Raw genomic sequence first — 18,566 nt, forward strand, 5'->3', positions numbered from 1 at the left:
CAGGCGCAGCTTGCAGTGCGCGCCGGCATAGCGCACGTGCGCGAGCGTCACACATCACGGACACCCAGAAATTCGCTTAGTTAGTCCCCAGACTCTGTGCTACTCGCACGCATGGAGCTTTAGCATTTCCCGCGCACGGTAGTGATAACCGACAACCGGTGATGCCCGCAAATCGGATCTAGTGCTTATCAAACTCTTTCGACTAAGTCAAGTGCCAACCTTTATACATGTAAGTTTTTTTTCTTTATCAGGGCCCGCGCATCCCTTCTCCAGGCGAAATAAAGTTAAACGATCGGCACTGAACCTGTTGTTCACCTTGGACGATGAACTTTTTTGCCTGGAGGACCTTTTTACAAATTTACCTATCTACACGTAAGTATAGCGTAGTTAAGCTCAAATTTACTTGTCAAAAGGCGCTACAAATCAGGTCTAACGAGTTTTGATTGAATTATCAAAACAAATCGTTCCAGATCGCATAAACTTACAAATCTCAATTTGGCAAGGTGGTTCCTAATGAGTAAGTAAGCACGATCTGTAATTAAATTATAGAACTCCCGCTTCTCTTTAGATAAGTATAGTTAGCGATTTAGCCATTAATGCTCAACCATTTATGGATGCAATGGGCATTATCCAGGACCGGTAGCCAGCTTGTCCAAGCACGGAGCTAGTGGCTGAACAACTTTACTTTCATTTACATAATGCGCCCGTATTTTATATTGCTCGTTTAGTGTCTTCAGGGAATAAATAGACTCGCGTCACATTTCATAAAAGCACATAGAGCGTTAATGTTTTAAATCCTCATCAATAATCTGTACGCTAACATTAAAATTCCTAATAGAAAAGTATCTATTACACACCTATCAAAGAAAACAGTGAAATGCAAATCACAAAGCCCTTTCATTTGGTACCCCACATGGTATGTTTAAAAGAAAATAATAAAAAAGTTTGTACTGGCGACTATATGACGTCACAGCAACTACCCCCACCACTTTCGCGCTTGTCATCGCATATATTTGTGTTCAGGGCATTACACTGAATGCATCGATACCATATTCACCCATATCCGAGACGACATAAGCGAAAATCGATTTCTAGAAGACTTTTATTTCGTTTTTCTACTCCAGCACTTAAATGTGTCAATTAAATGACTGACAGTGATATCTAAAGCAATGTCATTTGAATGATTTGTCTATAGGCTCATAAGATGACTGCTAGCAGTCATCTTATGAGTATAATACAACTGCTTTATTTTTTTTAAAGATACAAGTTCCGATCATCTTGATTGAAAGAGGTATGTTTTCATTTACAATAATAACTCTTTTTTTTTTTAAATAACTCAATTTTTTTAAAATAATAACTCTTTTTTTTAATAATAACTCTTTTTTTTAATAATAACTCTTTTTTTTTTTTTTTTTTTTTTTTTTTTTTTTTTTTTTTTTTTTTTTTTTGCTGCAGCTGTCATAGAAAAAGTAATGTATGCAACAGCTCATAATTGGTTCTTAAAATTCTCGGGTCTTTTTTTACAAAACTCGACTACGTCTCGTTTTGTAACTTCGACCCTTGAATTTTAAGAACCCTTATTATATCACTGTTGCATAAACTACTATAGACACTCTACTACAATGTAAATGCATTGGTAGTTCTTAAGGTGTATATTGTAACGCACGACCTTACCTATTTTATTCCCATTGGAATGTTATGCGATATATTTAGCCACTGTACTTGATGCTGACTGTACCTCCTACGCGGAGCTCTGGCCTGGCAAAACTAATAACGCTTTAAAGTAATAGCTACTCATTGCGAAATGCAGGGGTCCTAAATCTATCTTATGACAGGTTATTTTTCCTTTAATCGTGGGCATATTTCAAAACTATATTAGCCTAGAACCCACATCCCTACGGTAAATCAAAGAGTTTACGACTTCTGAGTCCCGTCGAATTGAAGTCTGGATGTTAATAAAAGGAATGAAATGGTATAACTTCACTCTATTTTTTGTTTGAATAGCCATAACACATTTTGTACCTTACTTCTTTACTTAAATTATACTACGTGTGCCTTGCAATAAATATGTAGGTTCACCTTCAATATTTTTCTTCAGGTAAGTTGTAGTTAGACTGGTCGTTATTAGTTGACTCGCCGGTCGTATTTTGAACATAATATAATCGTAAATTTTAGCATTATTAATTAAAAGAAACATTAATTAGGTAATCGATTAGCTAGATGGAAGGATATCCGCAAAGTTGGATGCGTTCTATACTTTAGTAGGTATTAGGAATGACTCAGACGTACAGACCTCGGGGATCTCGACCACTTTTTTGTTAGTTGGCAAATTAGCTAGCGAGCTTGTTCAAATTTTAGTGTACAAAACACAGAAATACAGACTCAACTGTTTTACTATACACGGTTTTTTTAAAACTCCGTTAACTTCGGGGTATGGCTAATGTAAGTATATTTAAGGAAACTGAATGGTATATTTTTTTATGTAACACGGACTTATATTTAAAACCACCAAATAATTGAAAACTATGACATATCAAAGATATTTCGAATACTGATCGTCCGAGATAGTACCTACTTGCGTTTAGTAGCAGTGTGCTCTTACTAAACACTAATCAATATGCAAAATAGGTACCCTAGTTGGAGTTAGATCATATTTAGCGCATATCATCATTCGACATTATTCATTTAGCTTCTTACTACAAGAAGCTAATTTTTAATAACAAATAATGGGTCAATCAACTATTTCTAGTATTTCTTGTTGTTATTCTGTCCCATCAGCGAGGAGACAATAGTAGCATAGATTGATAGAAGAACTGCTGTACCATCATGTTCTACTAACATGCTCAGTAGATGTCCCAATATGGAAAGGTCTTATAACTACCATAAAATGCAAGTTTGGTTCATTTAAATACGAAAAACCTAGAATTTTAAGAGTGACTCAGGAGACCGTAACCATTGCAACGTGTGACAAGAAAAAGTTAATTAACCCTAATACGTCTTCTTTAAAAAGCAGTTGTACATGCATTACCAATCAAAAGGGAAAGCCACAATGTTCTAAGGAAAAATCGAGTTGCAATAATAAGTATTACGTGAGCTCTGGCAATTTTGCGAAGTTTAACGTTTGTTATGTAGGTATGTATACACGTAATACAATTCGTCTCATGAAATTTAATTGATTGAAAGCTGATGGTACCTCTCTGCCTATCTAAATTATAGACATGAAAGAAGGGAGTTCGTTTTAGAGACGTGGTTTCGATTTGTAACAAAACTGTGGGTATTTTGATCATCTCTCATGTAGGTACATAAACATAATTTTTGGGGTCATAGGTGTAATGTCAACACGTTACACTGAGCAGCCCAAAACTCTGAGACGCTCATCTTCGAATACATGAAAGTCAAATCTCTAAAATCTAAATGACTCATCGTCTGTTTTTGGTTTCATTATTTACTTCGTAACATTACTCTGTATCTACTACCCTCTGGCGGCCCACCATACAAAATTTGCAGTCAAATTTGAATCCATGGTATAAATAAAAATTCATTAAACGTCACAATTCGATACCTCAGTCTAGGTGCCATCCAATAGTATTCGCTTGCTGTGACAATCGATTTGGGTTAGTTACAACTCTATAAACGTCAGTCAAAATGTGTCAAATAATGCAAATAGGAATAATCCGACTTTAGTTTTAAAATCGAACGAAATAGAACAAAAGCAATCCTGTCCTATATATTAATTATATATTTTAAATATTTGGAGGTAATTCGTACTAGTATTAGTAGGACCGTGGGACGCTAGAGGCTATTATATAGTCTGGTAGAGCTACCTACATTAAAATTACGAATAACATAAATTAAACACTAACCTTTTTATTTTCCCTTTGGATATAGAATATTGATTGACATTACCTAACTGTTTCCACATTTTGAACCACTCGCTACTCTGGGGGTTAAGTCTTGGAATCTTCCACATGCTTAGGCCTGGTTTCAATATAAATACTAGCAAAAAGCAGAGCTTTGTAAGGGCTCGCGGAGTTACCTAAACGTACCGGACCGCGAATTTGATCCAATCCAAGGCTTGTTTCATGTTCGATCGAGTGGGTACCTACGTAATAAGTCCGTTAAGGACGCAGCTATAAGTGAAAACAAGAAAGAAATATACTAACCGGGCCCCGGTTGCTGTCCGGTACGCCTGTCTGTTACAGCTTTTACTTTGTCCATTAAAAATGTGTGCAGACGACAAAATCATCCACACGTAATTATACAATTTCTTAAGCGCTTATTACATCCTACACGGTCGCCCAGTACTTACTTTTTGTAAAGAAGCCAACTGGCTTTCCTACATAATGTTGGGTCAGCCAGCCAATGTCCTTGAATTTATTTTTGCGTCCACACCACAAAATTGACCGAAAAACTATCCCGTCTGGACACCTACTGGCGGTAATCACGCTGCTCCGCACATAAACACAGTTCCACTAGGTACAGCCAGGGTTCAGCATCAGCTCTATCTTGGGTACTGCTCTTCTATTAAGTGTTCATTAAGACGTGTCAGATCACCAAAACAGCGTGTGCCTATGTTGCACCAAACCTAAGTTCCACTAGGTACAGCCAGGGTTCAGCATCAGCTCTATCTTGGGCACTACTATCCCAAGTACTCATCATGATGAGTCGGATGTCCAAAACAGCGTGTGTCTATGTTGCATCAAACCTGAGTTCCACTAGGTACAGCCAAGGTTCAGCATTAGCTCTATCTTCTGTACTGCTCTTCCAAGTGCTCATCAAGACGTGTCGATTGGCTAAAACAGCGTGTGCCTGTGTTGCACCAAACCTGAGTTCCACTAGGTACAGCCAAGGTTCAGCATCAGCTCTATCCCAAGATAGAGCACCCAAGTAGTACCCAAGTACTACTTTCCTAAGAGTACTCATCAAAACGAGTTGCATGACCAAAACAGCGTGTGCCTATGTTGTATAAAACCCGAGCTCCACTAGGTACAGCCAAGGTTCAGCATCAGCTCTATCTTGGGTACTACTTTCCTAAGAGTACTCATCAAAACAAGTTGCATGACCAAAACAACGTATGCCTATGTTGTATAAAACCCGAGCTCCACTAAGTACAGCCAAGGTTCAGCATCAGCTCTATCTTGGGTACTACTTTCTTAAGAGTACTCATCAACAAGTTGCATGACCAAAACAGCATGTGCCTATGTTGTATAAAACCCGAGCTCCACTAGGTACTGTCAGGATTCAGCATCAGCTATCTTGGGTACTGGTATACCCAGTGATCACATGACGAGTCGGATATTCAAAACAGCGTGTGTCTATATATGTTGCACCAAACCCGAGCTCCACTGGTACTGTCAGGTTTCAGCATCAGCTCTATCTTGGGTACTACTCTCCTAAGTGCTCATCAAGATGAGTCGGATGACTAAAATATAATGTGCCTTTGTTGCACCAAACCTGAGTTCCATTAGGAACTGCCAGGGTTCTGGGTCATTTTGTTGAACTGCACGCCGACGTTGCACGTTGCCGGCGTGCAGTCGGCGTGCAGTTTCCATACAAGTTGCAGTCGTGTATCGGCCCTAAGTCACTGAACTATAACTATGTTCAGTGACTTAGGGCCGATACGATACACGACTTAACTAACGACTAACTTTGTATTAATATGCTTATCTGTTATTTATAATTTTAGCAGTTCCAAGCAATAGTAACACTAAAGGCGCCATTCATTAATTATGTAAGACAATTTTTGCCAGTTTTTACCCCCTCCCTCCCCTATGTAAGAAATAATAAGAATAGGATGACCATCTCCCCCTCTCACCCCTGACCAAAAAATGAGTACACGTTTGGTTTGATTTAGTGTTTATTTTACAAAAATATATTTTTATGAATGTTTATTTGTACCTGTACAAAGGTACTTGAGCTCATTTACGCTAACTCTGCATCGTGTTTGATAGCATAGTGTGGAAGTATTATTATTATTTGAAAACGTTATAACTTCATAGAAATTAAAAAAAAATCGCATCTTTGTGATCTTACGTAAGAACTATAAAAACCCCCTCCCACCCCCTTATAAGAAAAAATAAGATATTGTTCGATCCCCCTCCACCCCAAAATCGTCTTACGTAATAAATGAATGGCGCCAAAACTGTTTCTCGAACTGAAAATACCCGATTTAAGTTTGCTAATACAACATGACTGATCAGTTCATCAGTATCACAAAACATACGAGTAAATTGACCTCTGCAGTGAATATACAGCAAGATTGATTGTTCTAGTAGGTATTCACAGAAACTTAATTGCTAAATTGGGAATCAAACCAAGCGAAGCGATTTTAACCCACTTTTGTATTTCATCGATGTTAATGGCGTAAGCGCCATCGACATTATTGAAATTGAAAACACCACATAGGTATCGTTGTCTGAGTACCCACAACACAAGCCTTCTTGAGCTTACTGTGGGGCTTAGTCAATTTGTATGAGAATGTTTAATATTTATTTATTTACTACTAACGCCATCTGTTAGAGAAATAAATAATTAACATTAGCACCAATGTTAATTCATTATTTTGCCAACAGATGGCACTAGTTGTAATACAAAGTGTTATTACTTTATTTTATTTTTTTAGGCTTATAAAATGATATTTTTATGTTTGATAACACATCTAGACATGAATTTAAATTACTATGTTAAATCTCAAACCTAACAGTGCAGTAGTTTTTCCGTAAAGTGTACCACAAGAATGCATAGTTTGTCGAATAGTGATAGGGCTCGCTTCGCTCGCCCTAACTAGAGGCAAACAATTACTTTCCCCACACAACAAAAATGATACAACTTTTCAGGCCAAGAATGTGAAATATGGACAAGTGGTTAGTTAGTATAACAATTTGTTACTCGTAATTGCGGTCATGATTCACACTAACTAACTGCATAACTTCACGTAAGAAGGAACATTGACTGCTCTATAATTACTCGTAGGTATTTCAAGGCGATGCCAAATTGCCGGTAACTAGCGAATCAAAATATGCAAATACAATAACGCCCACTTGAGCCGTAATCGACTTCGTTTTTGACAAATCATGATCTTTGCAAATGTTGTTTTTGAAGTGAAAACTTCTTTAGCGGCGCTGTGCACTTTTTGAGGTGGGGAAAAATGTTAAACTCGAGACAGCGTAAGACGATCACGTGACCGTAAGACGGACACGTGACCTGATCGAAAAACTGTTACATGTAATGTCATTGAGTTTTTCTTTATTGATTTAAATGCCATCTAGTGAGTTTCGCTCTAACTGGTATTAATATAACTCGAGTACTAACAGTGATGTGCTTAGGGGTTTCAAGTAATTAACGCTAACGCTAGATGGCGTTGCCCGGCCCGGTGAAAGATTATTGTAGATGGTGCGCTATGTAGAAAAGGAGGTAAAACCACCCACTTTTCTACTAGCATTTCGTTTCTGTAAGGCTCGCAGTTCTAACCTAACCTAACCCACTTTTATTCGGTTCTGTGAGGATAGCAGTTCAAACCTAACCTAACCCACTTAACGGCGCATGCGGTGCGGTGTACGGGGGTTTGAGCGGGAGGGGTTTGGCCTAATCATACTTTATACCTACATTTTATGGTAGGTAATCATAGTGGTTTATTTAGTTTAGGTATCATAGTGGTTTTCCGGGTCAAGGTCCGGGTCTGAGTCCGAGTCCGGGTCCGAGTCCGGGTCCGAGTCCGGGCCCGAGTCCGGGTCTGAGTCCAGGTCCGAGTCCGAGTCCGAGTCCAGGTCCGGGTCCGGGTCCGAACCGGTTCCGGGTACGAGTCCGGATCTGGATCCGAGTCCGGGTCCCAGTCCAAGTCAAAGTCGAAATTCGAAATCACCAAACGTGTACTATGCGTCGTTAAAGAGTTCTGTTCTGATCATCATCAGCAGTTCCAGTTCATCAAATGCGACAGTTTTTAATGTCACTTAATGCTTTATTTTATGATGAAAATACAGAAAATTCTATACGTGTGCCTTTAAGATTTGAGGAGTTCCCTCGATTTCTCATGGATCCCATGTTCAGAACTTGAGCTTGACATAAATATGGCTTAAAAACGTAACTTGCTTAACAAACATAACGAAGAGGAAAAATCGCCAAACGCGAGCTATGCGTCGTTAAAGAGTTTCGTTCTGGTCATCATCAGCAGTTCCACTTCATCAAATGCGACAGTTTTTAATAAAAATGCTTGGTTTTCTGATGAAAATAAAAAAATCTCTATACGCACGCCTTTAAGATTTGAGGAGTTCCCTCGATTCCTCATGGATCCCATCATCAGAACTCGAGCTTGACAAAAATGTGTCTCAAAAACTTAACTTGCTTAACAAACATAACGAAGAGGACAAATCGCCAAACGTGAACTATGCGTCGTTGAAGAGTTCCATTCTGATCATCATCAGCAGTTGCACTTCATCAAATGTCACGTTTTTGAATGTATATGCTTGATTTGTTGGTAAAAACACAAAAATCACTATATGTATGCCTTTAAGATTTGAGGAGTTCCCTCGATTCCTCATGGATCCCATCATCAGAACTGGGTTTTGACAAAAACGGGACCAATCTGTATGCATATACATACAATCAAAAAAAGAATTTTCAAATTCGGTCCAGTAATGACGGAGATATGGAGTAACAAACATAAAAAAAAAACAACCGAATTGATAACCTCCTTCTTTGAGATTTGGAAGTCGGTTAAAAATAGAGCTTTGTGGGTCTGGGTACAGATGTGGAAAAACGCAGAAAGTTTCTAAATTAATGGTTAATTTCGACTTTGTATAAAATTTTGAGAAGTTTCCGAAAAGGTTCTTGGTGTAAATTTCACAATTTTGCCATTTGGCATTAAGTCCGCCATTTGTACATTGTTGTATATATTTTGTGCAATAAAGTGTAAATAAATAAGTAATTTTTGGCAAATTACCGACTTGCACACATCAGTTTGTTTGGGAAAACATGAGATATTGTAGGTAGTATTTATAAAATAGTGCAGGATTCACCTCAGTAGCCTTTTACATGTGAAATGGCACTGTGTGTGGCAGCCTCATGCCCATCACAATCCCTACTAATATTATTCGTATCAATGTGGAAGTAACTCTGTTTGTCTGTATGTTACCTCTTCACGCTTAAACCGTTGAACCGATTTAGATGAAACTTGGTATGGAAATAGTTTGAAGCCTGGGAAAGGACATGGGGTTTTCAGTTTTCATACGTATATAGTGTTCACTAAAATTTTAAATTTCGGCTATTTTTACGAGAAGGTGCCAAATAGGCGACATGTCACGAGTAGTAAAAAACAAGTCGAATATCGTGTCTTATATATTTTTTACTTTCCATGTATGGCAATAAAAGTGCTACCTATGTGTAGCAAGTGCTAAACGATTGTTTTTACGCAAGCAGCCACATAACTACCTGCCAAATAATCGCTCTGTACACATGCAAAATATGAACAATGAGATACATAAGTAATATCATTGAGTAATTATGACTGTTCTAAATAGGTACATGTTACATCATAAATCGGTCATCTAGATGATGTTAGTTGGAGCTACTTGTATGCGTAGGTAAATGTCACTTTTATTTGTAAGTGACTCACATGTTGTCTACTAAATACTTGTATAATAGGTACATAATTTAGGCAAAACACGTATGCGAAGCTAATACAAAAAACATGATGGAAACGTGTATGTGATCACTTTTGCATTTTTTCCTCTAGCACCACTACGTTATCGGCTCTACCCTTACGTTACCAGCGCGAAAAATAGAAAATTCGAAACAAGTGGCAAAAAATAAAACAACTACAACGACTTCTATCAATATAAATAGATCTTATCGATGTCAGTAAGCACGCTGATCAGCTATTTATGTTTAATCAGATCACGATTTAGTATGTCTATAACAATGGATGCTGTTTAAATGAGTCGATAGAACATCAACCTGAACTCGAAATAAATGCCTGTATGTAAGTTTTAACCATCGTCATTTAAATGCCCGTCCTGAATCGTTAGGGTTAAAAAAAAAACATGTACCTACAAAGTAGCTTTAGCTAAACTCTCAATATCTATCAAAACCTAACAGCCTAGGCTCAAGGAAATTGCATATTATTAGGTCTTAGTTAAAATAAATACATATTTGGGGACAATCTTACACAGATCGACATAGCCCCAAACTAAGCAAAACCTGCACTGTACCTGTACCTACCTACTTACTAGGCAACCAAAATACATACATACTTATATACATAGGTAAATACATACACATAGGTAACATCCATAACTCAGGAATGAACATTTGTGATAAACACACAAAAATACCCTTACCGAAATTCTACTTCGATCCGATTACCTGCTGCTTCATAGGCAGCTATGTCACTATCATTACCGACTAAGCTAATAGGAGGCCGTTAACGTTAAACCTACCCAGTTACTTCCCAATTCAATTTTACATTTCTACCAAATCTAACTACCTACACACAAGTGCATAATGCTTGTGAACGCGTAGTTATGCCAAATTCCATAGATTAGCCTCAATGACAGATGCAAGTGAAGTTCTATTGAATAATTGGCCGCAACGTAAGAATGTGACGTACGTGGTATCAACTCGCACTGGGCTGAACACTCTCAGCGCAATCAGTTCAGCCGAGTTTCACCCGGAGTATTCGTGCTGTTACTTTTACAACGCGCGGGCGAACACGAACAACGCTCTGTTTCCCTAAGTCTCATTGTCTCTGTATCATGCTGAGGAAAACTTTGACTTTCCACTCATAGATGACACCTTAGCGCGCGTAAACTATGCATTTAACTCAAGAAAGTTGGCGCGTCATGGGGCGTAGAGTTTATGCATACGTAGCGATTCAAATATGGATCAAGTAGGCCTCTTTGGCAAGTGAATGTGCAATTCATTGTATACAATTTACGTGAATAAAAAAGAACTTGAAAGTAAGTCTGCGTCAAAGGCTGCACTGCACATGTCAGTATTTTTGCAATTTTGCGTAACAATTCGATGGACGGCAGAATGCAGTCTGTAACGAATTAGTTAAAGTGCCAAAGTACTAAAACTGCCAGACGGCAGACGCTTTAAAGGCTTATTTACATACCTACATCAAGTTTAGTGTTCTTCGAACATATCCAAGAGAACGTTAAGTTTACTTTGTTTTGTTATTTACACCAGCCTGAAATCTTGCAGGTGTATGTACCTACCTATATGTAACACATACTCTTAATCGTTTTGTAATAGACGGCATAACATCTAGCATTACAATAGTTTAATGTAGTAACACGGTAGAAACAGCATTAGATTTATTTTCGCACATCTAGGACATCAGACAAAACAAAAGAAATTGGCAGCAGAGTAAAACAGTCGCTGCACGCGAAGATTTGGAAGTGATTTAAGATAACATTACGCTGTACCGTTGCGAGATCGTTTGCCTGTGCGATGCCGGCTCCTCACCGTTACTTTAGCGCCAAATCAGCCCACAATGCGATCTGTATACTTTGATTCGGATAATAAGTTTAGAGTCACGATCCGGTTCCGTGAACCTGTCTACGTAATCTCTCGCCTGGATTAGAGGCTTCCTTATACGGGGCGAGATGCATATTATTTTGCACCAGACGTGTATCGTTAAGACAGATTGTGGCTATGAATTATACGTATTAAAGCTGCCAACTTCACGGCTAATACACTTATGTATTCTATAGATTTTAGAAACGGTTCCCTGTATGAAACACGTACCATACGGCTTCGGAAAATAAACTGCCAACTTCCTTATGGCTTCTCCCATTAAAACAAGAATAGGTACAATGCGGCTCGTAAATTAGGTGGATACTATGGTCAATAAATTGAGGTAATTTTACTATTATGCCTCCATTACCATCATGTCAGGATAGGAATATCTATCGCGAGAGGGTTGGTTTCTATATGGACGCTCCCTCAATATGTAGGTAGGTTCCTCATGTTTCTTATCATACACTTTTAACGACATCGCGGTGACCGGTCAGTCCCTATACATGTACATATATGCAGATACATATAACGTAATAGTATTTTATACAATTGTAATATAAATATATAATACAGAGCTTTTCAGTCGAATAGGTACCGTGTTTAGGCCACAAAGTTGGCTGAATATGCTATAATTTTTCTACTATACAACCTTAATAATTACCTAAACAAAATTAAGTACCTAATTGTATCTCAGTAGATAAAAGGATAGAACAAAAGACATCAACGAGCTTCTTTTTACTGAAAAAGATGCCTGTGTCAAGCTAGATAATTCGTACGTGACAGATTTTCTTTAAGTAACTTTTTATAAGATATTAAAAAGGCAAATAGAGTCGGACTAGGCTAAGTCTTCATGTTAAGTGCTACGCCCAGTATGGAACTTATTTCAGTCCTACTGCCAAATTTGTGCAAAGTTACCGTGGTCACAATATATCTATGTCAACTCGCCTATGATTGTCTGTCTAGTCATAGTTGTTTAGGCTCTCATATAATTATTCACTCCTCAAGAGTGTAACAGTAACAGTTCTAGTCGGTCGGTTGCTTGGAAAATTACAGTTTATGTACCTATCGTAAAAAATTGTCTGTTGACAGTTACCTACGTAGTTAGATCGTTTGGGACACAACCAAACTGAAGATTGGCCTTTAACATTGTACTCAATAGAATCCCGCAATAAGTAGATACCTAACTAACAAGAATTACCTACTTAATACCTTTTGTGAATGTCTAAACCAAAATCTCAGTTTACACCTGAATAATTACTCGAGCCGAGAGCGATCTAAGGTCGATTAATTTACCTCCTAGGACTTACAGGCAGGCGAAAATTTCATACTCATGTGTTTCATAGGAGTGATGGCGAGTGTCAATCACACGTCGAGGCTACAGCGGCGCTAGCACAGGGCAGGTAGGCACGTAAGTATCGGCTTGTGCCTTGGGGATGCGAATTAATACGTTCGTTGCCCCGTCGAACGTCGCGCCGAGCCCTGACCGGATTCCCATAGCTTTACTGAACGTTCGACTAAGGCAAACTAGTATCACTCTAGTGACATTAACATTCGTAACAACTAAGCGTCAAGGTGCCATACTTATTCTGGTTTACCTCAAACGCTCGCCTGCCGTTGATGGCTGCGAGCAACAAACCTGCGCCACGCTGTGTTTATATCCTCAGTATCCACATACGTATTCAATTGCACACCTATTATAATGTCTAATCTTATGGCCGTCTCGTTAGATGCCCGTAAAGATGATTACACCATTTTGCTTATACTAAGTAATTTATAATGATAATTATAGCAAGCAGAGAAGAGTTATTTAATTGCAAAGTAGCTTAAGTAAATAAAGGGATTATAACAAGGGTACCTACCAAATAGCAACGAGTGGCAAATTTGCGTAGGTAGCATTTTGAAAGTCCTAATTCCGATTATGCATGAGACCTTGAGTGCATTGTATTCAATTTGACCTCTTAACTAAATGCTAATATGTTGACAAGTAGGTAGGTAGGTGGCTAGCTTGCAATTTCATTTCAACACTTACAACTTTCTGTGGCATTTAACATAGCCACACCTACTTAATACAATAACGACTTAAATATGTAGTCTGATATATGTCGCACTCTCATAAATCAGCCATCTGTTCAAGACCTATGAAATTATCCCTATCTTCCTGTCTGACCTTTAGCGACAAAGGACATTTAGCGAATACGTGACTCCGACTGCAGGCACGCCTCAGCTATGCCGTCCTTTGTTATGTAAAATAAAATAACAAAGAATACGAAATCGGTAATGTTAGGATCCCTAGGAGGTGTGCCTGGCGACCGACGAACCGGTTTGACCGGGAGATTCTTTGTTTGGTTATCGCGAAGTCGAGACGTCGCGACTCGACCTGACATCGCACCGAGGCGTGACTGACGCGCACGTTTATCGTTTTCAGAGGGAGCCGCGCCGATGTGTTCGCTGGGAGAGTCGGGCCGCTGAGGCCCGCACGGGCTGATGGCGGCCCCGGGTGTGCTCGCGCTGCTGGCGGCCGCCGCGCTGGCCGCACTGGCCGCGCTGGCGCAGCCGGCGCTCGCCGCGCGCTTCGGGGACCGACTCGCGCCGCGCGTGCCCGCCTACACGCCGCGCCACGCGCTCCACGACCGTCACGTCTCGAGTGCCGACTATGAGGAGTATGACCAGGAGTATGAAGAAGAAGCCTCCTTCGAAGATCGGGAGGCTCCTTCAGAAACGGAGCCTCCACCTCGACGACCAGCCCGTACCGAGGCTCATCGGCTTGAAATGAGCACTGAATACTTTGTAGTGCCCCAAAGAACGTCATCGACGCCCCAACCACCCACTCCGTCTTCGCGACCTTTCGTATCTACAACTACACACCGTCCATTAAATACGACAGTGGTTGTACAAACGGCGCGTATATCGATGGGAGCTCTACGGCAGGAATCTTGGGCGGTTCCAATTTTGGCTCTGGCCTGCGTGTGTATGGCAATGATCGCCGGTTTCGAAGCATTTGTCGTGTGGGGCGCGAGTCGCACGGCGCCCAGCCGCCGTCACCTACTCCTGGGTCAAACTCTGCTGTTCGGTTTGTTCACCTGCGCCGCCTCAGCCGCACTGTACGTCGCTACTCCCACTGTGTTCACTTGCGGTGCCGTGCGTTTCGGAACTGGAGTCGCATACGTTATCGTATTCGCGTCTTTACTCGTGAAGTGTGTATTTTTGCTAAGCTTGAACGGTGGTGTGTATCTGCCGGCCGCTTACCAAGGACTTTTGTTATTTTTCGCGGTAATGATTCAAGTGGCCATCGGCGCCCAGTGGCTAGGCGGATCGCCGCCGCGAGTGATGACCGGCGCGGGCAGATGTGACACGCAGTTATCGGACTTGTTGATGTCGTTGTGCTACGCGGCGTTCCTGATCGCCGTGGTGTGCGGCGTGGCGCTCCGGTCGCGCGGCATCCGCGACAACTACCGCGAGGCGACGCACATCGCGGGCGCGGGCGGCGCGACGGCCGCGGTGTGGGTGTGCTGGGTGGCGGCGGCGCTGGGCGCGCCCGAGCGGCACCGCGACGCGTGCGTGGCGGCGGGCCTGCTGGCGACGTGCGCGGTGGTGTTCGCGCTGATGTTCGCGCCGAAGGGTCGGCGGCTGGCGGCGCTGGGCCGCGAGGGCCGCTGGGACGCGGACCGCGACGAGGGCCTGAGCTCGCTGGGCGCCGGCGGCTCGGGGTACTCGCCCTCCTTCTTCCACTTCAAGCCCGTGAAGTACGGCATGGTGTCGGCCGCGGCGCCGCTGCCCGCGCCGCCGCCCGTGCTAGATCGCAAGGAGCCGCCCGCTCAGCCAGCCGGTTAGTTAAGTATCTAAAATGCGCTAATAGTAAGAACTAGCGCTTCCACGCACCGAGATGTGATCGCAATATGCCGCATTCTGTTCGCAGATCTGTACGGAGCGATGTTCGGGAGCTCGCCGCACATGCATGCGCGCCATATGTGCCCCCCACCGCACTACCCCCTGCACCCTCTAATGCACTACCACTACCCGCCTTATCACTACATGTTGCCACCAGGTAGGTATAACATAACTGCACTGCCCTATTACTCATTTGCATTTGATTCAGAAAGTATATTCTAAGTTGAGTACCTAAACTTAAATTATGTTCCCACTTATAAGTACCACTCCCTCACGCTGGAATTTACTGTTAACGTCCTAATTACAGTTACAATCGCTTACTTAACTCTATTGCACAATTTGCACTGTATAAAATACATAATACCTAGTACAGTAGGTATTGCAGTTTGGTTTACGAAACCATACGAAACTAAGTAGGTAAATCAATTGGGATTCAAACACCCCCTGTGCATAGCTACGCATATTTAAATGACTTGACTGATTTAATGTAGCTATGAGGTGTTATTATATTTAATTCTTCTCAGTTGTGGGACTGGCCGCCGGCCCGACTCAATAAACCGCGACTACTTTTTCAAAGTACAATTTCGGCTGTTCTAATATAGCAAAAAAAATAAGTCCTTAGTTCCTAACTGTTATTAAAATAATATAAAAAAATCCGATAACGTCGTACGAAGCTTTGGTTAATATTTGTGTAATATTGGGTACCTACATAAGTAAAAATATTAGAGATGCACCGGATATCCGGTTACTATCCGGTATCCGGACGTTTTTTTAGTATCCGGCCGGATACCGGATAGTGACCTACTATCCGGCCGGATACCGGATAGTAAAATTAACACATTTTGTGGTAAAAAATGGAATTTATAACACAGTCACGGTCATAATGCTAACGACACAGTAGATAGAAATAAATACGTAACCAATGTCACACAATACACTTATTTCTTTACACAAAAATACGCGCGCGCACTTGTAACCATCTTGTAACTATAAACGAACTTACTACGTAATGACATGTGTAGCCGCCGTGCAGGTCAGGAGCTCGACGACTCAAATAAAAGCTTCAATTCTTATAGTGAACTGATATAATTTTCCAACTACTGGTTTACAAGGGTTCTTGCCAAAACGGTTAAATGTAGAAGTGGTGGATATTGTATGAAGGCTGATGAGAGAGTGATTTGCATAATTTCAATAGTACAAAAGGTGGTTTAAATTTAGGTGCCTCTAATTGGCCGCGATACATAGTATGTGGAGCGCTCCTATTGGTGCTTAAGAAAAAGCTGCCGAATACTAGCCGAGCCCGACGGCCGCGTTTAGCTACTGCATTAGGAATATAGGTATTGAGATTTTATACAAATAAAGGTTGCGTTCGCAACAACATGATAAAACCTCATTACGATCCTAGAAATGTGTCCGCGCGAACGTTCACTACGAAACAGAGGGGCTACCGCGAACCACGTACGACGTGTTGCATCTCTGTCGCACTTGTAATTTCGTACGTAAGTGTGACAGGGAGGCAACATGTCGAACGTGGTTCGCGGTAGGCCTTCAGGTCGAAACCTGCACGACGCGCACCTGCAAAACTCAAAATATAGGTATAGTTCCGCAGGCCGAATATCCGGCGGCTGGATACCGGATATTCGGCCAGTGTCCAGGCCGGATATCCGGTATCCGGCCAAACAACTATCGGTTGCATCTCTAAAAAATATTAATATCCAGAGAGTAGGTATTTAAAATGGGTTCTTAAAGTGGAAGCGGTCATCCACTTTCCTCTTAAGACTGACTCACGCTTGATCACGCCAAATTTGAGGTTTAATGTCCCACTTAAAAAGTTTAGAGTATAGAGATAAACGGTCATAATTTTTAATAGGGTTGGCAACTGTCAAAGGTTTGCATAGATGGCGCCATTCTAGCTTCCCCTTTCTCTAGTTTTGTTCTACGAGATTTGGCTTAAAGGGCATCTATGCCATAAAATAAAACTATTCTAGGGATTGACAGAGCAAGCTGTGCTGGCGCCATCTGTAAAATACTTCGACCTGCCAACCCCATTGTCTCCGGTCAAGACATAGATGATAGTAGATGAAGTCGCGAGCAGACACTAGCAAGGTAAACGAGCTCGTCGCGATCCCAGTACGTGTCATCTTTAAACTTAAGTCATTTTGTCAATAGAGGTGACAGCAGGGTGTCATCTATTGCGCATTAGCATGTCGAGCACTACCTTCATCATCAGGCCTTTAACATCTTGACAGATGATTACGCAGCGTCTGTAAGCGAGGAACACCGTCTCTCGTGGCTGTATAAGCCAATGCGGGACCGGCAGTTGCGACCGCATTTGTGGCAGAATATTAATTCAGAATATTAATTCTGCAGGCATGATGGTGCGCGAGGAGGGCAACGTGTACACGACCGTGGAGCCCACCTTCAGCAGCAACCCCAACGTATTCTTCCAGCGCACGGAGCCGTTGCATGCCGGCATGATGTACTGAGCATCTGACAAACCAGCGTTCCGCCGCGAACATGGATTTGACAGCACCGCCTAGCGACCAGCCTCGTTTTACTACCACGTCTATTTAGGACCAACATATTATGTTTTCAGATTAATCTGCCCGAAGTGTATAGAGATCTACCTCTATTCGCTATGTTCCTCCGTAATAAGAGTTTCATTAGATATATTAATTATAATAGGTATAAGCGAGGTCTCAGTAACGTAACTCCATCTAGTGAAACTCTTCTTCGTAGAAAATCAACTTCGTATAAAGATTGCAAATCTTACGAGCACAGTGGAATTCTGGAAGTGATGTATGGCGGCGAACTGGAACCATTATTGCTTAAAAATCGGGACAGAACCATAATGTTACGTATTAGTTTGCGGATAAGAAATACCTAGTAAATATGTCTTGTAATGCTGCCGCCATTTGGTAATTTCGCCCAAGGTATCCCGGTGGAGAAGTTCTACATAAACTGAATGTATATAAGGATAAATAAAATTGTCCGATAAACGATGCTGAAAGACTGCTGTTACTGTATAAAGTTCGATAAAAAAATATCTATTACTCAAATAGTTTTATTAGGACGCTAGGAATTCGTAGACAGACCGGACATTTAACGTTACTTGTATCCTATTTAATGAATTTATTTAATCAAGACTACGTCACTTGTCA

At 41.1% G+C, this 18,566-nt stretch overlaps 1 protein-coding gene across 1 annotated transcript; it reads left to right on the forward strand.

Annotated features, from left to right (window-relative positions):
• Nucleotides 1–18,022, forward strand: LOC134652957 (uncharacterized). Its single transcript, XM_063508200.1, has 4 exons — nt 1–229; nt 13,943–15,343; nt 15,434–15,562; nt 17,776–18,022. Exons 2-4 carry the CDS (start codon nt 14,002–14,004, stop codon nt 17,889–17,891), a joined length of 1,587 nt encoding a protein of 528 aa, XP_063364270.1. The 5' UTR covers nt 1–229; nt 13,943–14,001; the 3' UTR covers nt 17,892–18,022.
• Nucleotides 18,023–18,566: the final 544 nt, after the last annotated feature.

The sequence above is a fragment of the Cydia amplana genome, chromosome 12, assembly GCF_948474715.1.
Source record: "Cydia amplana chromosome 12, ilCydAmpl1.1, whole genome shotgun sequence".
Lineage (NCBI taxonomy): Eukaryota > Metazoa > Arthropoda > Insecta > Lepidoptera > Tortricidae > Cydia > Cydia amplana.